Below are 25,983 nucleotides of genomic sequence, written 5' to 3' on the forward strand. Positions count from 1 at the left end.
CTCACATAAGATTCAGCCATTCCTCGGTTCCTCTCGATTTCTGTGCATGGCCAGAGCCAGTACGAGATTATTTAGAATAGGAACAGAATAGAAAAGATAATGCAACACATTAAGTGGATGTATTTTCATGTCTCAAACATGTATGTAGTTATGAGGAGGCAGAAGAGTCGCAAGATTGAGTAGCATCCATTTTTTCCCTAAATTTTAGTAGTGTTTGATTGACAGGGTAGGGTTTTCGCATATTCAGCTGACTTGCCCACGATTTTTGAGAGTGGTGAGAACTGCTGTTTCATCACGTTCCAACCTCATTTCAGGTAGATACTTGCAGATTTTTTAACTCATTCACTGCCAGTCAAGTTAAAGTGGATATTTGAACTCTAGAGCAGTCAATGGCAGTGAATGATAAAAAAATTGATAAGGTTGTTGACAACACTCTTTGATGTTATGTAAAACTAATGCTCACTGTACAGGGACGTCAGATTTTTTTCCATTTGAACTCACATAAATTCTATATTCACAAACGAAACCACTTTGAAGACTTTGTTCTTCCTTAGATACGATCGATTTTACTTTAGACAGTAGTGGTGATCACAATGAGTGACCATAGCGACACCTCCAAAGTTACAATTTACAGTAGTCTATCTTTAAAGGCTTACTGTAAATAAGTTTATAAAAATGGAGACCGGTTAAGTGTGGGCAGGCGCAGCCTTGATTACCTAAAGGTCAGGAGGTCACGCTGTTCCACTCCAGGCAAGTGTGGGTGCCCAAAAGTGAAAAATGAATGAAAACTTATTCATAGGAACTTTATAACTTTGTTTCGTAGCTTCTTCTCCGGCTCCTTTGCGAATGGTTTTAAACCTGATGAGCTGTTTGGAAGATGAATGAATGAATGAATGAATGAACGAACGAACACAATTTCTGCTTGGAAGACATAATAAGAACACAAAAACAGAAAGAAGTTCTAAGAAGAAGCACTAGAGGGCAGAAAGTAATGTAATTTGCCTCACTGGAGGAGAATTCCAGCACACTTGACTCCCAAGATAGAAGGACTCGAGAGTCAGATTCACTTTGAAGCAGTGTGAAAACCCAAAAGACCAACAATATTGATCACATCTGGAGAGACAAAGAGAAGAAATCAATTAAGAACTAAAGATGATTGAAGAGCAGCCTGACAAAGAGTTGGGCACCAAAAATCAATTTGCCCAATTTGAGTGCTACTTTGCTGACATTAAGGGAGTGAGCTAGAATTGATCCCAAAAGATATAAAGCGCAGGGCCAGAGTTCACACACGCACACATGCCTGAACAAAAATAGACTGAAACGCTCACATGGCGAAGCATAGAAATGTGGAGCACGAAACACACTCATACACAAAAGAACCCCCAGTATGAACCGAAGAATGAGGCACTAATCTTAAGGCTTTTGCACCACCACGCCATCTTATCATGTGGCTGAGGTTGTTTCCTCTCAAGCTCGCCACATCGATCGGCGCTGATGCTGTTGCCGGCGGCACTGTGTGGAAGTGGAACGGGGGGGGGGGGGGGGGGTATATATCCATGTGTGTGTGTATGTGTGTCAAAAGAAGCAGGCAATGAGGAGGTTGCAGGGACCGCAGGATAACCGCCAACCAAATCAAACAGGCTTACTGGTCAGGGTCTGGCACTGGAAGGAAAATCAATGGGCCCTGCAATCCATTTACTGGGAGCTAGCCCGAGCTAGTGAAGATCAATTTGTGTGTGTGTGCGTGCATCAGGTATTTATAGTTTTGTGCTTGGGTCCAACCTGTTTGAGTGACAGCTGGGCGAGCCAAGTGTTTTCAAGCATCTCTTTGCGCTGGGACGGCGGTGCATCGCGGACTTTCACAAATAAGTCGTGGGCGTGGAGGCCGCAGTGCTGGCAAACGCCCCGCTCTGCCTCCAGCACCCGCGAGCGCATGTGCGTCTGACTGGAGCGCAAAAGGAACTCCTCCTGGCACCTACGGGGGCGGAGAATATGGTCTTATCTGTACTGTGTGACATGTGGACTGACAGAATATTTACCATAAACACCATGGAGCTGCAAGTCAATAAAAAATATCAAAATCATTGGGACGCCTGGCTCCAGCTACAGAACGTAAAAATGGAGGGACTTTTCCAAAGTCACAACATTTTGCAACACAGGTCAAATCTCATGGAGCAGTTTCAGCTGCTTCTCTCCCGCTGCCTTTTTTAACGTACTTGCTGCTGCAAAATCGGGTGTCCCAGGCCCCACCGGTGGTCAAGCAGGCCTTCTGGCAGGACAGACATAGAGGGACACCCTGGCCGTCCACCGCCTGCAGGAAACCTGGTGATGGTTGCTCGCCAACATCTTTGCTTGAGCTGTAAAGATGTAGTTGTTACATAATTGATTGGTATTGATGATGAATGATGTCACAAGGCTCTATTAAGCTTGAAACATTAAATCATCAGATTTCAGGTGTCACATTTTTATTGACGTCTTACAAGGATAAAATAGATACGTAGCTACCCTCATTAATACTGAAGCTTTCCCAATAAATCTAGCTTGGAAAGACTGAAAGCGACTGTGAGGATTAGAACTGTGGGCAGTAACTTATTTTTTAGAATAGATTATTCCCAATATCAACACACAACGATTCTGTTCAACCATCAATCTAGAATCAAGTCCTCCAAAACGGAAATCTCATATTATCTAACAAGCTTAAAGTAGAAACATAGTAATAATTTGGAAAGACAAATGTAAAAGAAAAGGGGACTCAGAGGTAGAGCAGTCGTCGAGTAACCTGAGAGTCCACTGTTCGATTCCCAACCTGTCATGTATCAATGTGTCCCTGGGACAGACGATTATTAATTAATTTATTTATTTTAAATTGAAGAAGACACTCAATATTATTGGAGCGTGCATCAAAACTATGAAATGCCAGTTTTAAAAAATACACACACGAAAACACCTGTTTATTCTAAAAACACAAATATTCAGCTACATTTATAGATTTCACTGGTACTTATTTATGATTAATATTCTAACTTTGTGCCAAACATTCAATATATTTTATGATGATCAATGCAAATGACCAGCATGTATCTGCGTGAGTGTTAAAAGAAAAAATAGGACAACTAGTTTGGGCATTTGCCATATCATCCCAGCAGGGTGCAGGAGCCACACAAGAGAAGGACAGATGGACTTCATTGTTTCCCCACGGCTTTGTGTTTTGTATTTCATACAGGCCTGGGCAGCAACAAAGAATCTGAGCAACACTACAGACAGATATGCCCTCACTGATATTGAGAAGAAAACCCTCAAAAGAATTAAAAATATCATTAAATAAAAAAGCAATTAGAGATGGATACCAAAAACTGGTACCAAGAGAACCGTGTTTTGCCAAAAATGCGGATGAAAGTGAGACAGAAATAAGCTTCTAATGGTGTGCTTAAAATAGTAATGGTCAGGACAGAGATAAGTGTTTATTTGGGCGGAAGGCGGGAAGCCTTTAAAGATGCATTCCGGGGTATTTTGCCCCCAAATATCTTAACAATAGCCTTTTCATTTGACCATTTATGACTCACACATCTTATAAATGGCAGATTAGCACTTAAGCTGTCCACAATGGGTATTCTTGAAAGCCTCTGAAAAGCAAATTTCAGGTTCGAATTGCCTGTGCTCTTTCGGCGGATGTGACGTCAAGCGCGTTGTCATAGTGTCCAGAGGCCATTATTTTGCCGTACCGCTTCTCAGAAGAGACCGCTATCGACTGCAGTACGCCCCCGACAACCAAAGTTTCTTAGAGAAAGACTAAAAAAAGGAAAACCATAATAAGTGAGGAAAAAAAGATTGAAACTTGCCAGTGCTGGACGCAGGCCAAGCACTCGGGTAAACATCATATTTGAAGACTGGAGACAACACCCTTAAAAATGCTGGGTTGAAAAACAACCCGATGTGGGTTCAAAATTGGATCAACCCAGGAAGTTGGGTCAATTTCACCCAACATTGCATTTTTTTGCACAAAACAATTTTTTTCTGCAAAACAATTCCACAATTGGGATTATTACGGAGGAGTCCAACGAGACACTGTTTTCTTTTCGTTGAAAATGGACAGTATGCCAGAATTAATTAAATGAAATGAATGACTGTCTGTCTTAATATTATATTTTCCGCTTTTACTGTGAAATCATGACCAAATGATATGCAGATAGGAGGATTAAAGCACCGTAAAATTAACAAGTACTGCAGGCAGGCTCCGAAAATGGCAGTTCCAGTGACATCACAACATCTCATCCGAGTCCATAAAATCATAAATTGATAATTGACATGCCACATACATATGTTTCAGAATATAATGCATTAGCATGAATTTGTTTAATTGGGCGTGGCATATCAATGATTGATTTATAAATTTGCCAACTTGAATGATATAGTGTGGCATCATGGGAAATGCCGTTTTGTTGTTAGTCCCCTGACAGTTACAGACCAGCTTGTGAGGGAAATGGCAATTAACGCAGCAAGGAGGAGGATGAGCCTTTCACGCAGTAACGTCAAAGGGAATTTGATGACTTGTTGCCGCTGGAGTCGGCCAGGGACACAATCTCCAGTTAGCTTTGTACTAACTGGCAAATAGAACGACAAGAGCGGATGGATTTGAAATTGGACCAAAACAAGAACCAGTTTAGGAAATGGATCAATGGTTATGACCACCCTGGGATCTGCTGTTGGCCGGTGTATGGCGAGGAATCATGGAGATTAAATAAATTTACTCCAACCTAAAACTAACATAGAGCCTGCATTACAGCCCGGGTTGTGAAATGACAACTAGCTCCCAAGAAGTAGCATGAAAGCATCCAGCGTTTGCCGCAAGGACTATTTATCACAAAAAATACGAGTGATTTGAGTTACCGACTGAATACGCCTCATAAGTCAAGTCTGCACTGTAAATATTTTTCTGTTGCAATTGACCGGTGGACTCTTTGCACGGTCACGCCTTGCAGCCATAATCACACAATCCAGAGCTGTCTGGCATTGTGCTTCCTCCAGCAGTAAAACTAAGCACAAATACTGAGTGGCAACCTCACAGGGAAACATCTTGCACAAACATTGATGAGTGCGTGTAGTTTGTGTGTTTGCTCGTTTACCCGCGGTGGCTCGCTTCTGGGTCGGGTGTTGAGTCTCTGCCAATATATTGCATTATGGTCTAAATTTACTGAACGAACATGCACAGCGGGCCTTTGTGCCTTGCACAGAAGGCGGATGCACGTCTCCATGGAGACAGCAAAGGGATGGGGAAACGAATTGATTTGCTAAGAGGAAGGAGCACATATCACCTTAATGGGAAGATGATGAACACTCATTTTTAAGGGCTTATTGAACAATATTCCTTGAAAGATTTAAAATTGGGTGAAAATTGTGCTTGCTGGCACTGGGTTAAACCTGCCACCCAAGAACAAAACAAAAAGAAAAAACAAAAAAATATACATTCATTAGTTTGTTGCAGGCCAGTCAGCAACATACATCATTGCAAAACGTTGTTACTTAAGGTCACGTTATGGTAAATATTTTCAAGTAATTTAATTGGTACAAAAACCTTTGGAAAAGCAAATGAGCGGTGCCTGCCCACAAAGGACGCATCTCAGGTGGCTGCGAGTAAGCCCCCGGCCCGCTGGCCTATTTATTTCTCATAATATTTTCCCACTTTAATCACATCACTCACACTAAATTCCTGCAGTGCGTTGATAACAAACATGTCAATTTGTTTGCAGGAAGCAAGCTACGCTAAGCTCAATTTAGCGGCAAAGCCCAGCCACGAGCAGTCCCAACGCTGGATATAGTAAGATCATCACTATTGCCACCTCTGATCATTTACCAAAGTATCAAGTATATACACTAAACGAATGTGCTACTAGACAGTGAATGGATCACGAGTAGTCTTAATACAGAAGATTAGAGTACATGATGGCGACAAGGCCTCGGGTACATAAAGTTTGTGTCGATGGCAGCAGAAGCAACAGAGATGTGCTTCTAGGTTCAAGACACATTGTCAATTAATAGCGCCAGCATTTTTGTTTTTATACATTATTATATACAGGTATTAATCATACCTGTCTGAGGTGGGTGAATTTAGTGATGAGGTCGATCTTCTCTTGCTGAAGAAGTTCTCTTTGGTGACCAGCCGCACGCTGCCTCCTTCCTGTTGAGCCTTGCTCAGTGAGGCCTCAGCCACTTCATCCCGACTGAGGTACCTACAGTAATTAGAACATTGCGATCAATGAGCAATAATTACATAACTAGTGTGGTTTTGTGGCGGGGGCTCAATTAGGGCCTGATTAATGAATGCAAAATGGGTGCAAACTTGATTGGTCACGCGAATAGGTGTGGAACCTGAGCTACAAACTTGCCGCACCAGGATAGTGTTTGCCAAAATTATTGCGCATGCACATTCTAAATGCACATTCTATTTTTTTGCGCAAATAGGTGAATTTAGCAAGCGCAATAGAATTTGCAAAAAGAGAAATTGCCATCACTGGTTTTGCAATGGTAGGTGAAAACAGCATTGTTAAGTGTATGTAAACATTTTTGAAATGCTGGAAACAAAAAATAACAGAATACATTCTATTCAGCACCCACAATTTGAACTTTCAGTTAATCAGGCCCGGTGGGGTGCATTCTTTAAATATCTTGTCCACAAAACAACAGATTCTGTTTGGTATGCGATAGTCAAGTAGACCTTAAGGCATATGGTACAAAAATTGAGGAATGCAAAAACATCACAACACTGAGAGTTACACTTCTTGAACATTTGAAAAACTGTTAGTTTGAATGTGTTGACGGAATTTGAATTTGAACATGAAGCCTGTTTAATTCCATTCACTTGGGGCATTCATATTTCAAATAATGTACTAAAATAATGTAAAAAAAAAAAAAAAAGTAAAAAATTATATAGTTGATATGTGGACTGCGGCACCGGCTAGGGTGGAACTGGACACACATTACAGTCCACTGACAGGTCAACAACGAATGCTCACTTCAGTAATTGAAGAAACTACTGTACAACATCGCTCCTCAAAACGATGATTTTCATTGCTCCATTTGTGCCTACTCTATTTCTGCTCTCTCCTCTCCTGAATTGTGCCCATTTTGTCAGTGCAGCAAGCTTATTTCCCCACAGGGACCGTCAATCATGTAATCTACTCCATCTCACTCGCAGTTGCTTTCCACAGCCAAATTTGTTATCCTAGTGCAAAGGTGTGCAAGTTGAAAACTGCACTCAACGCTTTATGTCAATCTGGACAAGAATTAAAATGACCTCGTCATGCCGGAGTTGACAGAATATACGTACAGCAGAGAGGCTGCTAAAGTGAATGAAAAAGGTGCCAAACAATATCGTGAAAGAAAAACTTGATGTCATCAGTTTTTAAAACCACTGACGGTAGAACTGAAGCAATCATTTGACATTTTCAAAACCGACCTACAGTTACAAGGGAAGGTGCTCCTTAGTTAAAGGGTACATGCTAAATCAAATTTTTGAGCTTTTAGCCATAATTAAATACTAATTCCTCATCAAAAACACCCCCAAAATAGTGATTTCTTTTATTCACCCATTTGGAGCATTCCTGCTAATTTCTCATCTCCAAGCAACAGGCCCTCGCAATCTAAGAAAACGACGGGGTCCTTCCCAAAGAAGCCAAACACTTTAATTTTTACACCAGAGTTGGGAAGAAGTGGCTGCCTTTACACACTGGGTCCCAACAGTCCCATTCACTTGAATGAGAAAACTCCAGCTACCAGAGCGGAGCGTCAACGGTTCTATGGTATGGGTTCCTGTCATTTTCCAATATGATCTATTGCAAGTGATATTTATGAAATAAAGCCATCTGTCCATACATTTCAGTTGCTGTCATTTGGTGTTCAAGAAATCCTGCTCTGAGCTTTCTCACAGGGTGCAGATTCCTGCCACCTACAACAAAAAATTAAATAGCTATTAAATGACCCTGACCCTTTTGAGGTATAATGTCAAACAATTTGAAAAGATATTGGAGATTTAATTTAAAGAAATAAGTGTGTGATTCAAATACGTTGTGCCTAGTGCTTACAAGATATCTGTGGTGCACAGACAACAAAAATAAGAAAATAAAAAGGATTATCCGTAGGGTTGTGTACTTATTTCACCAGGGATGAAGCAGTGGCATGAATCAATAATTGATGTTGTACTCTACAAACATTTGTTTTGACAGCCATGTTTGATCAATATTATTGCTTGGACTGACACCTCGGGAAATAAATCCCAGAAGAGCTAAAACGCTTACGTCCAGTGACGACGAGTACATGCAGATTGGAAGGAATCTTAAAAGAACACATGCTAAGACTGTATTTGTGATCTCTACGTGTTTCCACCTGATCTATGACTGGGTCAATATGAGAGCAGCAAAAGGAAGAATGTTGAAGATATGAAAAATATTGATCAAAATGGACATTGGGGGCAGAACATAGAGGAAGGAAACATCCAAGGGGAGAGGTTTCTATGAAAAAGTAAGGGCTGATGGTGTATCGTCATCAAACAGATGATCTTTTTTTGCTTCAAACAGTCGAAGCAAACCGCATGAAGCCCGCACAAGCAAAATAGGCCCAGGTGACTTCTGCGAAGAGAGGTCGGGGGTGTGTGCTTCAGGAGGTTCTGTTTCCTTTCATATCGCTATGTGCAAAGACAACACAGTCAGGTGATCCTTTTGGATTCAAATGCTGATTAAACGAAGAGAAGACAAAGTTTCCTTGGTCTCCATTTCCAAAAGAGTAGAAGCTGTTATAATTACAACTGACAAAATTATTTTAGTGGGGGTATCCCCCCCACCCCTATTCATTCTAGTCAGCACTGACTCAAGTGTGTCAAAGCTAGCTAATGAGCTGCTTCACCAGTCCGTCACCTGTTTAACACGACTTTGCTGCTCTCTGGCGTGGGGCTGCCACAGCTTCACACCACCCGAGGTCAGCTGTCATGAAGCTCAAGCTGTTTTCGAGGAAAATTAAAGTATCAGGCATCAGATGACCAGTGGCGAATACAGAGAGGTCTCAAGGTTCCAGAAGGAACCATCCTCCTGCAGACTGATGGTGACTTTAAAGCCATAATACCTTCCAACTTAAAGCCTGAGAAGCACATTTGAAGAAAATATAGTAGAAGTGACCCCATTAGTATTTCCTTCATGATCTTGAGTAACTTCTGCCATATAGAAGAAACAAAGTACAACTGAATATTGTTTTTTTTTTATGTTTTAAACTCATTATGATCCCTGAAGGTAAATTAATTTTACATTGTTTTTGTTGTACACCTCATGCACAGTTCCAAAAGTGAAACCACATAAATATATAGTAAGATAGCTAAGGATGGGATGGTATGCTGAAAATCACAGCTCTGTATGTATCCTGGTTTAAAGGTCATGATTCACATCTGCTTCAGTGAGAGAACAAAAATATTTGCCAACCGCAAAATGAAAGATGAAGTAGTAGTCATGCCAACGGATGTGTGACCTATTGCTAGTTTAACATGCAGCTTCCTTACGACACAACAAGGATTTACAGCACCAAAAGGTGCAATAACTAGGATTCTACCTTTGGCAATAATGTGTCGTGGGATTCTAGGAAAGCCACTTTAATTTGGAAAGAAAAACTTTTCCATTGTTAAAAGCACAAGCTTTGAAAACATCCAAAACTAGCTTGCTGCTATGAACAGAAGGTGCGTTTAGAAATTCATTCTAACATCCTAACACCACTCAGGGTACACAGACAAACAACCATTCGCACATTTATCTGCAGTTTTGGACAGAAGTCAAAATAGGCGAAGTTAAACAACAAGCAGGGCTGCAGATTTTTTTTTTTTTTACTTTGAAATGAGAAAAACTTTCGGTAAGATCAAACAACTTTGAAGTTGATCAGCTTCCCAAAATACATTGTGTTTGAGATTCCAAATATGTACTGTATACAAAGTAATCAGAAAATGATCCAGTGGTAATGAACCATCTCGGGACAACATTTGCAGTAATTTCAGCATGTGGTGTACTCCAACTGAATATAAACTCAATTTAAATCCTCTTCACTCCTCTCAAAATCCCAATGACTCTTCATGAGTTGCATGTGATGAAAGTATGATCATTGTTGGCAACCTAGGCAAAATGCATTAGATTTTTAGTTGTTGAAAGTGGAACGTCTCAGTGGTGCAAAAGGTGAGATGCGATCGCCCCGCTGCGTCTGAGCCGGAGGCTGATTGGTTCTGATTAGTGAATACATCAAACAACTATCAAATCAAGCTGGGCCAATTGCCTCCTACTTACAACTTGATTAGGTTCATGCACCCAGACATGTTTCTCCACTTGAAAAGTCCTTGCACATACATATCATGTCCACAACACCTACAATTGCGTGTCCCTTGTCCATAAAAATATGAATTCGCATGCACAACAGTAATCCTGTCCTCTCTCTTGCCTCAGTTGACTCCCTTTGAAACGCCCACACGCAAAACTTATTTTCTGCCTTTAGTCATGTATTGATGAGATTGTTTTCTTGTGATATCTCACGTCGCCTACTGGATTGTGACTTAGTGGTGTTTGTGTTTCCACCACTGCCAATGTTACAATATGCTATTAATGTGCATGATAAGGTGAAAAGCTGGAGGCTACTCATTGAAACAGATGAGTGCACAAATTTTGACTTCATACTGTCGTTAGCATAATTGGTGGAACAGAAGTTGCACTTCTCTCACCCTCTTTGTGTCAGGATTACACAAAAACGGTCTCAACCTTTTCCACAAAAAAGTAATTGTGACGGCATGGGCCAAGAAATAATTGCATATTTTTCTGCTGGTCCATGACTCACTTTTCAGAAGACCATAAAAAGGCATTTTGTTCAACCATTAACAAAATTAACCATTTTATTGTGAACAAAAGAGAGCTATTTTTATCACTACATTGATAATAATGGATGGATGAACGGAATTGAATTCTGACCAAAAGTTTAGTCAATTGTAACTCCAACCTTGCCATCATGAAGAATCTTTTATTAAAGGTTGTCAAAGTTAGAGTCATAGCTGAGTTTCTCTTTCCATATTACATTTTCAACAGGAGCCTGACCTCTTGGTGCTGGTGTGAGGTCGCTGGGTGTTGGCCAGCTGCTGCAAGCCAAGCGCGGGGCTGTGGTAGAGGAGACGGCTACGTCGGAGCAGCTTCTGCTTCATGGCTGCCAGGCTGCTCCATCCCTGAACGAAGCGCAGCACCTGCAAGGCAGACGTTGAAATCTTTCGTATTGAAGTTGGGGGTGAAAGGTGACAAGAAAAGAATGTATAGGTTTTTTTTTTTATATCTAAAGCACGGATGAGCTATTCAAAAACAATCAGCAAAAGGCATACACATGAAGATGACTTTCCAGCCAGTCAAATAAAACCAATCAAACTGAGACACAGTTATAGATATGCTTTAGAACAGGTGAGGCTTTCAAAGAAAATCCAAAAGAAAAATAACAGGTAGCCCACATAAAATTTAATGGATAATAATATTACACTTTGGATGGGTATTTACTGTTTGCAAAAAAGATAGTATTGAGAAGCTTGCATCATTCAAATCTATCAAAACACTGGGTGCTGGCTGTCTGATGGTAAAATCTATGCATAGTAGCCAGAATACATTGAATCAATAGACAGAGTCACTTTGACTTATTGATAATTAAAATCTAAAGAAAATGATCACATTTGATGAACATTGTCAGAGGTACAGTATACTATTTTAACAATATAAATCATTGAAATAACCCTGAATGTGCTATATCATGTTTTTGTAACACAGCCAGTGCTGTTAAAAAGGATTTGTCCCCTTCTTAATTTGTGATTTCTTTTGCATATTTATCCCTCTTGAACGTTTTGGACCATCAAGTCAATTTGACATCTTACAAAGACTACCAAATCAAATACATAATGTAGTTTTGACGTGATTTTAATAAAGCAGAAAAATATCCAAACCTATCTGATCCTATGTAAAAAAAAAAAAAAGTGGATAAGTGGAGCAAAGCAGGATGTAAATAATGGTTGCAGCTCACGCCTTGCCTTTAAGAATGGACATAAACGTGACTGATGGGGACTGTGTCAGCGGCAAAGGCAGGTTGCTGGATTCCGTACGAGCTGTTTGGTGCACGCGGGGTCGTTTGAGGCGATGATCCGTCTGCCTGTAATGATCCTCATAAAACTGCATTCGCTCCCTTGCCTGTCTCTTGACACTGGCTCATCCTCCCTCGCTTTCTTTCCATCTTCAACCCCCTTCCTGGCAATTCCTCCAGCTTTTCTCCCTCTAGACCCCGCAGGGATGGAAACTGGTGTCCATACTGAGCCATAATGTTGTGCTATTTGCTCATGATTGCCGGCGGTGGTGTCAGGTATAAGTTAGATTTGATAACGCTGTGCCTCGTCTTTACTAAGGCCTGGTTAACGATTACATCTTATCATACTGCAAAATAAAGGTCAGCCTGTAGCTTCAAAGTTTAAATGGATGCCACAAGCCTGAAGACAAGGCAGCAAAAACACGAAATTTACTCTAGCCAGCAAGAAAAATTATGATACATAAATGTAAAAAAACAAAGAGGAAAAAAAACAAAACTAAACAATAACGTTGTGGTCAGAATTGTGAATTTCCGAGTATCTCAGTAAGTGGTTGAAATTTCCATCTGCAAAATAAACTATAATTATTCTACAAACCCCAATTACAATGAAGTTAGGGGATTGGGGAAAAACAGAATACAATAATTTGAAAATCCTAGAATTGACTGCTGAAGTACATGAATTATTCTACTGCAGACACTGCTCTCCTGAACAATCTTCCATTTCTTGGTACTGGAGTTAAAATGAGGTTTTACGACAAGGGTCTGTGTCTTAAACTACATAATTTTGACCCACAGATGTCTTCGAATCTAGTTGAAGTAGACGTCCCGACCTGATTCAGCATTTTGACAGATGGTCATTTTTGGGAAATCTTGTCATGTTGTTATTGCTAACATATGTAACACTACAAACTCCTCTTTAAAGGTTCTGTTACAGAATAGCAAGGTATATAAATTACAGCAAGCACACACATGCATGGACATTCTTGCGCATGCACACACACACGCACACACACGGGCACACACAAAGGGTAGACCTGTATTTGATTTTCTCTGTGCCGGCTGAAATCCTCAGGCAGGTCGTCCCAGTTGGTTAGTTTGATGTCCAGGGGCATGAAGCTCAAGTTCAACGGAGCGCCGTCCTAACAGATGAGACGATGGAGACCAAGAGTTAGCCTCAAGCGAGAGGATTTGTTCCAATAAGTATTAATACTCTATCTCTCGCTATTCTTATTACTAAAGACAAAGTCACTGCTATATGTGGTGCGTGCTTGTTGACACCTTAACACAATCTTACTTGTTTTATTAACAATGACGAATAAGCACCCCATATGAGTGAAGAGTTGCCACTCTTTGCTGGTTGCCACAGTAATTCTCATCAGTTTCCTCACTTCTTTAATTCAAATACATAGATGTAGACTGCTTTGAAGAAAATACTTCTCTTGTGACAGTGCGCACGCATTAAAACTAATGACTCGAGAAGGTTGGTGCATAGCCGCATACTCACCGTGATAATGATCTGCTAGTAACTGCGCGACGATGTAAAAAGTAACACCATCAACAACCCCTGAATTACTATTGTTTTTTCATTCATTTCACACTTAATTCCCACTTTTGGAGTGCTCACGCTTGCTAGGCGAAGATTCAGTGCACCCTCATTGTGAACCGAGCTTGAGAGCGGGTTCAGGAAGGAGGACTACTGTCAAGCATCATGAGCATTTTACAAAACAGAGAATGCAAAGTGGAGTTAAGGGGCAAGAGACACTTCAGTTCCGACGTGAAGATGGTGGAGCAAGGAGAGCGACAGGCAGGAGAAGAGATAAAGTGAAAAGGTTAATAACACACTGTATGGAACTCGGGTCCAAATCAGCACTGGGATGTTTTCCTTAGTATCACCAATGTGCAGTGGCTTGTGTGTTTATTTAGATTATGGTCACATAAATGGCAGAGAGGCAGGGAACGGATTGTGCTGCAGCAGCATGGCAAAGGATTAGACTTTTAGTGGATAGAAAATGCACACTATCCTCCCAATTCCCACACTTAGCATTACAATATTCTTGCTAGAGAAAGCTGCTACAATGTCAACAACATTACAGCTCGTCTCATCAGCAGAGGTGGGGCATCACGATTTGGGGGAGGTGAAATAAAGACAATCATTTACTATGCAGTGGAACCTTTAAAGTTCAACACAACTGAAGTGGTCCAATTCCAAACCTGAATCTTTTTGCATTTTTTGGATCATTAATTCCTAAAGTAACAACATCCTCAACAAAGTATCAAAAGAAAATATACATAATATGAAAAAATGCATTGTGGGTTACAGAAGGTCAAATTATGAAATATGATTTGATTTAAAATGACTGGGACTCTCAAAGTCAAGAACAGGGAAAGCACTATGGATGTTACAAAAGACTTGAATACAAAGACTAAATGAAAGTAATAAAGTTGTAATTCTATGAGAGTGATCGTGTGTGGTATGTAACATTACGCTCATAAATACAAGCCAAAACTCAACCCTTACTACATATTGTTACTTTCGCTCCATTTTATGCATCCACTGTGAATAAGCTGAAAACCAAGTCTTATTATCTATTCGTAGGTGGCAAGTCGCTGCCATCTGACACACCAGTCACCTGATAACAGGAGCAGTGGCTAAAATAACAATGACGTCTCGAACCTCCACATCAATTTCCTCATATTCTTAATACAGTATTTCTCAGTTTAAATCTGGCAGTAAATTGTCCTCTGATTGTGAACTGAGCTGCCCCCCCATGTGAATTCTACTCCTGCTTCAGGATTATCCCAATGTGACAGCTTTCCAGGCAGAACTCCTCCAGTTTATCATTTAAATGACAGCGAGGGACATTTATCTCTGTGGCTTATCGTTTCAGCCATGCATACATGACACTTCTCTATTGCTGTCATACTAATATAGCATTGTGGATTCAGTTCAACACACATTGGTCCCCTTTAGGTAAAATCCTCGTGTCTCTCATCCATGTTAGAGTTTGATCCCTCATGAATGAAACAAAAGGGTTGAGTAATCACAAAGCGATCAATAGTTGGCTCTGTTGGTTGGTGACACTCACGATGTGTATTAGGAATGCACTGGAGTGTAATCAGAGTCACACTCGGGTTAAACAATAGTTTGTCTTCAAAAGGAGTCATGAAGTTCTGCTAACAGTGTAATTTACAGAAAGTTGAGGTGCATCCGGTTAAAGTTGAACACAATGAATTGTGGAAGGACATTTTGACAGGAAAGGTCTCTGTTTTATCTTATCTAAGTTTTTAGGGGTTTAAATAATAATAATAATAATAATAATCATCATCATAAACATAATAATAATAAAATAACAACAATATTAATAATGATGATGATGATGATAATAATAATAATAATAAAAATAATAACAATAATAAAATATTCTAAGTTGCTTCAAGTTTCAATTGCCTGCAAAAAATTACCAGTTAGGCACAAATTGGTGTGTACACACCGTTAGTGAATACAGCCCATAAGATTCAACTGACACTTCTTTTGTCCAGTCAAAGATTTCCTCGCTAGGCCATAAGCGCATTTCGGGCGCACGCTGCGGAAATAGTGTGATTTATTTGTTAGCAGGATTAATAAAACTACATAATATTTGCGATTTCTGTGAAACTGGAGGGATGGCACATGAACGGAAAATGAACCCATCACATTTGGCACAAAAGCGAGGGAAAAAAAAGAGGTATGACTTTTGTATATGTGTGTGGTTTCACAATAAGCCCCATTCACTGCCAATCATTATGATTGCTCAGCTGTCTGCTATTTTGCCTTAAAATGGAAAACATGGGGCACATTAAAAAGTTTTTATTAACTCACAGAAGCTAATGAAAACAACACAATCATTCTCGTGTATTCTTGCACTCTTGTACGCTGCTGAGACAAGTAAATTTCCCCACTGTGGGATAAATAAAGTTCTGTCATCATCATCATCATCATCATCATCATAATACTGAGTAATTGTAACTTATTATTTTTAGTATATTAATGTGTGCATAAAGCTTGTGCTTGGTAGCACACCTGCGACCCGTACTATACATTTTCAGTGACTAGCAGAGCCCAGAACTTTAATACTCAACCCAAGCGCCTGAGTAGATATGTACACCTGTACCAAGAAAGATAAATACAGAATAAGTTTATCGATTGCCCAAATGTTTAATAGACCAAAGAAGCACATATGTACCTTATCGTAGATATATATTCGGTCTGTGAATTGGCTGGCACAGAACTGCAGGCCCTGATATGCTGGATGATCACCTTCCTCACAGTCATTAGCTTTCGTAGCTTCCAGGTCTGGAGAAAGAAGAATACGTTCATATGACGTATGAACATTTCAGACATGCTCAGAACACAGGGCATTCTGTGATGAATCCCATCGTTTATTGTCTATGGAAACGAATTTGAATTGAAACCAGACAAATTGCCCCAGTTCTTGGCTGCGGTGATATACATCTCTTAGGGTCGAACCAATTAAAGCAAGGAATAAGCCTTGCTAAAATAAAAATGTTACTAAAAAGGTCAAATGGAGCTTTGACATTTTTTTGCAGCTCGAATATGGATTTTGGTTACGCTCGCTAACCCGAGCTGACTTCTCTGGTCGCTTAGAGTCCCGATCTGCCCTTCTGTCGTATGGTGTTCCACAGGGATCTTTCTTGGGGCCCTTGCTGTTTTCATTGTTTTTGCTGCCCTTAGGTTCCATACTACAAACACGTGGCTTTTCTTTCCACTACTATGTAAATGACAGTCAGATCTACTACGTACGTCATGCTGAGCAAAGACGATGCCTTCCCATTAAGTCCACTCATGTCCTGCCTAGAGGATATCAAAGTCTGGATGTAACTGAATTTTATAAATTTCAATGAGAAGAAAACGGATGTTATGGATTTCGGTCCCAGTGGTCCCTATACATCCTACACTGTTGACTGGGGCCCACTTGGCATCTTGTCTATGTCACGGTCCGGCGTCACCTGCCGCTCGGCCACGCCCCAATCGGCTGGCTCACCCATACCTGTCAGGCTTTCTATTTAAACCCTGTCATCCAGTCACTCCCTTGCCAGTTCGTTCCTGTATGCTACCCGTTGCTCCCTGTGCGTTAAGCCTATCAGCCTGTGCCTTTTCTCTGTTGCCAATCGTTTCGGTAAACTGACCAACCACGCCTCGATCGCCGCCGGGCCCGTCCTTGACCCCGCTCCGATCGCCGCCTGCCCCGACTACTTGCTCGCCCCGACCACCAGATCGCGAGTCCAGCGTCCCACTTCCTTTTATCCCTTTTCAATAAAGGATCGTGCTGCATTTGGTCGCCCTGTCTCACTCCCTGACAGTCTAAAGCCAAATCAGTGCTGTTGTTAAATCCAGATTCTTCTAAGGTAAAGGCCTTCCTTTCTCAACAACACAAATCCATGCTTTTGTTACATCTCGGCTAGACTACTGTAATATAATTTATATTGGAATCAGCCAGTCCTCCCTCAAGCGTAATCAGTTAGTCCAGAAGGCTGCCGCTTGCCTCCTAACTGGAGCTCGTAAAAGGGAGCACAGACCCCAATTCCGGCCTCGTTCCACTGGCTCACTATATATTTTAGACTGCATTTTAAGATCTGTTTTCACCCCTTCGCAGCTGCAGCGGTTATAAAATGCGCTATGTAAATAAAGTTGCATTGTATTGTACTGTGTTGTATTTCTGAATCAAGTGTTTTAGTTGTGTTGAGCCCGTTTCTTAGCTTTCTTGGAAGGCAGCGATAAACTAAAGACATCTCTGATGAACTTGAAAATGAAGTCCCATTTCGAGTCCCGGAAAAAAACAACACTTTACCTGGAATTTCATTTTCATTGTTCATCAGTTGTGTAATCCTATGCAGTCACAGAAGGCCCATTAGTTGGAAAGAGCGCTTCCAATTTATGTTTGACAAGTTCACACAACCAACAACACAGAAAGGGAGAGTGAGTGTGAGTGATAAAATGAGTGGAAGAGCAGTGAGGAGGGAGAGGGAGGACAGAGAGCAGGTCATTACTGTCAGCAATGTAACTTGCTCATCCTGCCAGCATCGAACAAGAAAAGGTCAGGTGGTGGAAATGAGACTGCCGCTGCTCCACCACGCTTCATTTAGACAATGACCTATAAGACGCTGATAATACTTGCTTTAAATCACTTCATGTGGCCCTTTGTCTGCCTTGTGTGTGTGTGTGTGTGTGTGTGTGTGTGTGTGTGTGTGTGTGTGTGTGTACTAAGTGTTCAATTGACTTGCACACTGGCTGATGTCGCTAATACCTCTATGATCAGCCAACTTGGTTGCTTCAGCTAAAATACTTTTATAAGACATGGGCTTTGCTTAATTAGGTTTAAAAAGGCGTTTGCTGTATGTCGAGGCAAGTTGTGAATTAGTTGATGTTTAGTATCTTGTCTATTCTACTTCAGGCGCTCATTGTTTTATTGATCATTTAGTTTTATTTTTGTGTTGCCGCTTCCCTCGTAGATGCTGGTGTTTCCTATCACCTTTGTTAGTAGGTCACCCCAATGTTGAAAATAAAAGCATTGTGAACATATTTGGCCTTTCAAAATAAAACTCCCACTGTCTTTCAATATCCATAATGAAACCTAACAGCTCCACTATGTGCACCTGATTTTTGTTGTAAGCATTTTTTTTCCTCCCGAATTGGCTCTTTGCAGTGGCTGAACAGGCAAGCTGCATTAAGTGGGCCATTTATTTGATGGGGGCAATTCATCTTACAAAGCCGTCTTATTAGACTGTCACTTGCACAGTATGAACAGTGCCTTCAAATCACACGCCTTGGGATTTATCTGTTATTTTACTGCAAGGGAAAGAAAACAACGCCTAATTGGACTGAGTCATCTCATCTTCTGCAGGACTGAAACAAAAGATGAGAGAAAAAAAATCAACTATAACTTCAAGAATGCAGAACTTCGGTGGAGCTGAGCTTGCTGCAACGTTTGAACTAACATCCGGAAAACATGAATCCGCGGATAAACGCTGGACTCATGCAGATCGCCCGGGCGACAGGCAGCAGAGCGTGTGAGGCGGTGAGATGGGGGAGGAGTGATTGCTTGTGCGTGCCATGAGGAAAGTAATCTCGGAGCAATCAAGAGGCAGGAGCATCTGACAGCTCTGTGGCTCGCTTCCGAAAACCCCGGGCAGGTAGAGAGAAATCATTAGCCGACGCGCCTGACCCCAAAGGTCACCTTTATTGGACAACCTCTGTGTTCCATATTAAACTTGTGCTGCCAGAAACAGACTTACAGCAGCATGTAACAAACAAACTCAATGCATGATAGATGGATGATTAGCAGTTGTGAGGAGGAAATGTCCAAGGCAATGTTGCAAGAGTGCCTCTACCATTTTAAAAATGGATGTTTTTTACTTCGCCAGATGTCTTAAATGGTGCTCTTTGCTCACATTTAACATTAGTTTTCTGGTGACGGAATTATATCTCAAGGCTTTACTGCCCGTGGAGAAAAATAAAAAAACATCCAAAAAAATAATCACACTTGATGGTACCGCAATGAAAGAAGTCTTTTACATAATTGGGCAGCGTCTTTGACAACCAGGCTGTGCAAAATGCACCTGTGAAGGACACTAAGTAAAGTAGGCATTCCTTCTCAGAAATGATGGTGCTCAAAACAGATGACAACAGATCAAAATATTCTTCAACATAAAAATCCTGCGTTATGAAGCTGAGATGTAGAGAGCAACAAAGGCTGCAGTACAAATACCAGCAATGCTAACATGCTAACACCTTAACAAAAATCACTATACATCCCAGGACTTGATGTATGAACAGACTGAACCCAGTATGACAATCTTTGATTCATTCATTGGGAACAAAATAATTCAATATAAACTCAAACTATTAACACTCTGGGGATTGTGATTTGTTTTCTTTAATAAAGGGCTGCAATTTCCAAATTTCAGCAAAGGTGGCTGGGAAGTGCCTATAGCCTGGATGCCCTACCCATGAGTTTGGGAAGATGCCCACATATGGATCAGTACATGATCCAACTCCCAAAGATTTTTTGAGGCTTTGTGGTGGTAGATGCAAAAATGCTGTGATGATGTGTCAGAGGTGCCCGATTGGATTCAAGTCCAGGGAACAGCTAGGCCAGTCATTCAACAACAATGCTGTAGGCAGAAGAACATTCTCCACAGCGTCTGTCAAATGTGCTCAGTGCGAACATTTGATCATTTATGAAGAAAACAGGATGCCAATGGCAACTCTGACAATTATGCTGTTCTCTGGCAAATCAGGCTGAATGGCGACATGGCGTGAACATGGGCCCACTTGTTGACTTCTGGCCTGTATGCCACCCCGACAGAAATGTACACGAGTGGCCTGCTGAAGGCCAATTAGTAGGGCTCTGCAAGTGCTCTTCCTGTTCCCCTTTAAAGGAGCTGGTGCCGTTCAGGGCTTGATTTGATTGCATATGCATGTTTTTAGCGTGTGCAAGTAAGAAATTTTAGTGGTTCCATTGGTGCAATGTCTTATAATGCTCTCGTCAACACAGGCACCGGATTACACATTAGACATGAGGAAAAAAAATGTTTTGTTAAACTTGCACCACAACTGAAATCGGTGTGTTGATCGAAGAATCTTCTTCGTGCACTCTAGTGGGTGGTGCTTGAAATGATTAACCATCTTGCAGAATACTCCGTACAATGTTATTTACATCCATGTTTGATGCCAGCTCACTGGAAAAGACTTTGGATTGAGCGGAACAGATGTAAACTGTTAAAAATTTAAACGTGAGAGGATTTAGGAGATGCTGAGTAACGCGTTTGCTTATGATTAAAAAGAGTTGACATGCCACTGCAGCTTCAATGAAGTAATCGATAGAATCATCGAATCTAAAAATATTCAATAGTGACAGCCATATTCGACGTTAAGTAGACACAGAGGTCAAAGCGTGTTTTGAGGAGCACACAAAACACAATTTATCACAATCAGCCATCTTTGTTGTTTCCATTCGTCTAGAATGCCTAACACCATCATACTACGCCGTACTGTCACATTCCTACATTTGTTAAATTCAGGGGCAATATGTGTGACCTTGCTTTGATATCACACTACTTATGTATCTAACATCTGTCATCATTCACTTATATGCAGTGTGAATGCAAGACAGCTCAGGTTTTACCATTTAAAAAATTCACTGTGAGCTGTGAACTAGCGTTACTAGTAGTAGTAGTAGCACTGCTTTTTTTTTTTTTTTACTGGTTCACTGATGGTCACTGACTGCTCCTCAAACTTTGCATGCACTTTTCACGAGGAGCAGATTGTGTGCTTTGACAAGATTTACTCAAGAGATTAGTGGGACTTTATTCAATATCTCCCATTCGCTTCCACTGAGCAGAACTAGGCAATATCCCAAAGAGGATATGCATAATAATATGAAGAATAACACCCGGCCCCATATGGAAAGAGATATAGTCCCTTATTGGTTTGCAGCGATGAAATTAAAGAGCATTATTTGGGTAGCGCAGGCCAATTTTCCAAGATATGAAAAGGAGATTGCAGGTGGGATTACCGTGAGTGTGGTCAGGGAGGACGCAGCTGCCACCACAGGTGCCGCCGCCGCCACCTCGCTTTCCCGCTGATTGTTTGCCTTTGAGCTGCTGCGTGTCCCCTTCCTCTGCATCTCCGGCTTGCTGTTTGTCTTTTGTAGGCACGTCCTCCTCCTCCTCACTCTGTTTGCTTTTGCACGTATTGGCAGCATGGGATTCCTGCCAACTGGGCTTGGGTTCTTGGTCAGAGCTGGACGGGATATGACACACCCGTTCCTTCTCGGCTGAAGGAAGTAGCTGAGGCCTGGTGGGCTCTGAGAGCAGAGACATAAGGAGAATGATTAAGATCATCTTTTCAGGCTGAGTTGTAGAGTTTAATTACACATTACAGAGCTTCAGTCCTTGGATCCATCATTCAAGAATTACCAAAGTGTGGCCAAGAGTCTGGATGTAAGTCATCTCAATATGGCATATTAATTATTGTGTGACCGCAGATCAGTTTTAACAGATGTGTTAAAGATATGCATGGATGAAGACAAATTAGTTGAGTACATTTACATCTATCCATCCAAAATTTCAAAGCACTTGTCGTTATTAGGTTCTTGTGGGAGCTGTGGGCTCGCCAAGCTAACATGGGGCAAGAGACGGGGTATTCCCCAAACAGGTGAGCTGCTACGGTAATTGAAACAGAAGGTGTTACACCTGAGCACCAACATACTCCTCAAAAGAATGCTCGAGCCGCAATTTGAACTACGAACTGCGCCGCAAATGTGCTAACCCTGACCCTCCTTCCAAAGAAACACTAATAAAGTAATCAGACAATCAGAATGTTCATCTGATCAGCGGTAAACAAGAGGGAACATGTTGGGTTAATTGAGGTGCAGATCTGTGAAATAGCATGGTGGTCAGCTCCAATCTTCTCGAACTGCCATGCCTTTGACAGTTTCTCGCTCGTTTCTACAACAAGTGTTGGGTGCTATTTTCAAAGAGGGTGAATGATCATTATCCCACATTGTTCTCCTAATTGCTCTCCTGCATTGCTGTGTGTGCAATCAGCATTAACATAACAATCCCAGTAATTGCTGCATCTGTGCAACTCTCTACCCAGGTGATCACGGCAAGCTCGGGGAGCTCATTTCAACCTCCCTTGAAATACCAAAGTTGTACTGCGGTGTAATTTCACTCGTCACAGACGGAAATAAGAGTGGGTGGGATTTTAAGACTCTAGAAATGTTAATGAATGCAAGGATTATGCTATAGCTATTCAAAGGTATACAAATACATTCACAAAAGCATGTCAGCCGATCCACTGCTCATCTTAAATGAGTACACACCCTTTGACGAATACTTTGATATCCATTTCTAAGGGCCCGTTTATACAAGTACGCTTGTGGGGTTATGAGGGCAAAATATTTGGACGTGCCTTTGGTTTAGACTGTGGCGGCGTTTTGGGGGCTTGAATCTGTAAAAAATGATTTGACGCCCCAATGTTTTCAAAGTTTTAATGTTTGTGAATTTACTTATTTTCAATCGGAAATCTTTGCAGAACTTTCATGCGAGGAATTCATTTAGGCAACATTATAGAAAACTGTAAATGTTTAGGCAAATCTCAGAAAACTTATTGTTTTCTTACAAATTTGTTATTAATGTATAGTGAAAATGGAAAATTACAAGCCTCTTTTGTAACGGCTTCATCTTTAGAAAACGCTCCACTTCTTTTCAAAGGATCCAGGGGACTTTGTGAGAGGTCAGAGGTCACCCATAGCTCACTGCCCACTGCTCCCTTCGGGGATGGGTTAAATGCAGAGACAAATTTCACCGCACCCAGTTGTGTGTGTGACAATCATTGGGACTTCAACAATCCGTGTTTTAGTTCATCTCACAGGTGGAATATATGTACTAATGTGCACAATTTTTATTCTTCCATCACATGTTCAATTGAAATCACATCGTCTTACGTAATATGTAAAGTTGAGGTGTGAAATCTAAGAAGTTATGAAATTCAGAAATGCAGAGGAGGGTTAATTAGTGATCCTTCCTCTCTGTGACTTGTTTCTTCAAAAGGCCAGCCCACAAACGAGTTGCTCAAATGTCACACAATTCTCTGGGCACCTGGCCTCGCCACTGTCCGCCTTTGCTAACAAGCTGAGCGAGACCGCCAAGCGAGAAGGCTCAATTTGTGTTGCGCTGTCCCCACCGAGGAAGATGTTAACAATGAAATCTTGCATGGCTTTAACATGACTTTCCTTATCAAATTCTTTACTCAGTCGGCAAATGACGACCCCCATTAGAGCCTTGATAAGGTTTCATATTTGAGTCACAAATCATCCAAACAAAACAAAAAAAACACTGGACAAAAACATGTGTGCTATTAGGATGCGTGTGAAATAAAGATGAAAATCTTTTGGTCTCCTGTCTGCAGGGAGCCAAAACAACTGTGGGATGAAAAAATGATAACAGTTCGGGAAGCCCACATGATGCATAATATCAAACATTCAAAGATACATTGCGACCGGGGCGGTGTCATTAAATGCTAGAAATGAGTTAAAAACAGGACAGAGGCAGCACAAGAACCAGGAGGAAACTTCTTCCTGTGGACTATTTTGGCAGCAGCTGCTGAGAGATATATTACCTGTTAAAGGACAGAAGATGAGCTCTACTCTGATTAAACATGATATCATTGTAGTATATATCAAAGCTGTCCTAATCTTCCTCAACCAGATTTATTGGTGGTACATCAATTGCATGTCTTGTTCTCACCTACCTGCATGAGACATCACGTTCTGGCACCCAAAGTGGTCAGTAATGCATGACAGTTTAATTAAAAGCAAAACTCCATTAGCAACAATATCGCATAACAGTGTTCAATTTGTGTTCAATTAATGAAAGCTGCTGTTGTTGCCATCTGGAATCACGTACATTTCTCCAGTCAGCTGCAAAATTGAGCTTTGTTACACTTTACAGGTGGCATTCAGAGGATAAGTAGATAGCTTGAACAAATTCATAAATTAATACTCTGCCTGTATGTGTGTGTGTGTGTCTTACTAGTAATAACAAGACTGCAATGAAATACATGAGGCATTGTGCAGCTCAGATGTTACAGCTGATGAGACAGACCAGAACTTTTTCTGAGGTGTGCACAGATGTTACTCAGTCACAGGCTGACAGATATCGGCAAGAGCCAGCACATTTTTTTTCCCAACTTTTGCGCCAAACGTTTGCAGCCTTCTCTCGAGCTCTCGACTTGACAGGTGAGAATTATGCTGAAAACTTGTCATCAGCAGAGAGAGGGAAAAGGAGTCACCCAATATTCTTGCAGCCGAGCTATTTCAAAATCTGGCAATCCTGCCTCCAGTCGCACATCTTAGTCTGCAATGGTGCTCAAAAGTCATTTGTTTTCATCTTTGCAATTAGTTTAAAACTTAACCCTGCTTGATCCAAATGTTTTAAAGTAAGGTTTTCTGTTGAATTTTTAATTACACAATCCTTACCAGGTTTATTTTAATCTTGCCAACAAACAAAATCCATTAAAAGAATAATACTAATACTAAAAATAACTAAAACTTATAAAAACTAATAAAGCTACCCTGACAATTAATTGGAACTAACTAAATTTAAAAAACAAACACAATACAAAAACTAACTCTAATCAAAATTCCAAAACTGTTATAACCCTGGTGGCAACAGCCTGACATGACGGTGAGAAAAGTGAAGACAGAAAAGTGTTGGCCATTCTTACCTGATGGTAAAGCTGAAGAAGAGCGTGGCCATTCACACATCTCGCAGTAAGGCAACAAATTGCTATTTGAGTAAGTACACGCTCCGCAGGCCCATGCTTTACTGGAAGAGTTTGACTCCAAAGACTCATGTTGGGCCGACGTGCTCGCCTCCTGCGTCAACCTTCGCTTGCCCCGGGATGTGGACCTTTGGCTTGGGCTGGACTTCACCTCTCGGATCCTCTTCGTCTGTGGGGAAAAGTCACTGTCGTCTGCGATGGACATTTGAGAGCAGGTCTCTTCTTTCTTTTTTGTCTTAATTTCAGAATGTCTTCCCCCGCAAGCTGCAGAATTGTTGGGTTCTGGGGAGGCGGAAGAAGACTCATCTTCATCTTGCAGTCGTTTCCTCTTCTTCTTCTTGCTGCTATCCGGAGAGAAGAAGTTACGAATATCATGTTGATTCTCCTTTTCAAACTATGGGGGGGAAAAAAAACACATCAATCCATTTGGCTCATGAAATTTCCTCTTATTTGTTAATATCCTAATCAAGACGATGAAAACACAAGACTGGTTTTTGCTCCCATTTTTCATTATCTGC

General features: G+C 41.1%; 1 protein-coding gene across 9 annotated transcripts in view; it reads right to left on the reverse strand.

Moving 5' to 3' along the window:
- Positions 1-25,983, reverse strand: part of zranb3 (zinc finger, RAN-binding domain containing 3) — a 56,066-nt gene that overhangs the window by 3,471 nt on the left and 26,612 nt on the right. For all 9 annotated transcript variants that reach the window (XR_015853402.1, XR_015853393.1, XR_015853399.1 and 6 more), the window contains exons 13-20: positions 25,409-25,859; positions 21,693-21,983; positions 16,341-16,450; positions 13,152-13,256; positions 11,103-11,245; positions 6,087-6,227; positions 2,217-2,357; positions 1,783-1,975 (exon numbers count right to left, since the gene is read on the reverse strand). Coding sequence is in view for 1 of the 9 variants with exons in the window: in XM_088357923.1 (XP_088214049.1) it covers positions 1,783-1,975; positions 2,217-2,357; positions 6,087-6,227; positions 11,103-11,245; positions 13,152-13,256; positions 16,341-16,450; positions 21,693-21,983; positions 25,409-25,859 (1,575 nt within the window). In the remaining 8 variants the exon portion in view is untranslated. The remainder of the gene's footprint in view (positions 1-1,782; positions 1,976-2,216; positions 2,358-6,086; positions 6,228-11,102; positions 11,246-13,151; positions 13,257-16,340; positions 16,451-21,692; positions 21,984-25,408; positions 25,860-25,983) is intronic.

The sequence above is a fragment of the Syngnathus floridae genome, chromosome 2 (assembly GCF_059516105.1).
Source record: "Syngnathus floridae isolate MCC-2025c chromosome 2, RoL_Sflo_1.0, whole genome shotgun sequence".
NCBI classification, from domain to species: Eukaryota; Metazoa; Chordata; class Actinopteri; order Syngnathiformes; family Syngnathidae; genus Syngnathus; species Syngnathus floridae.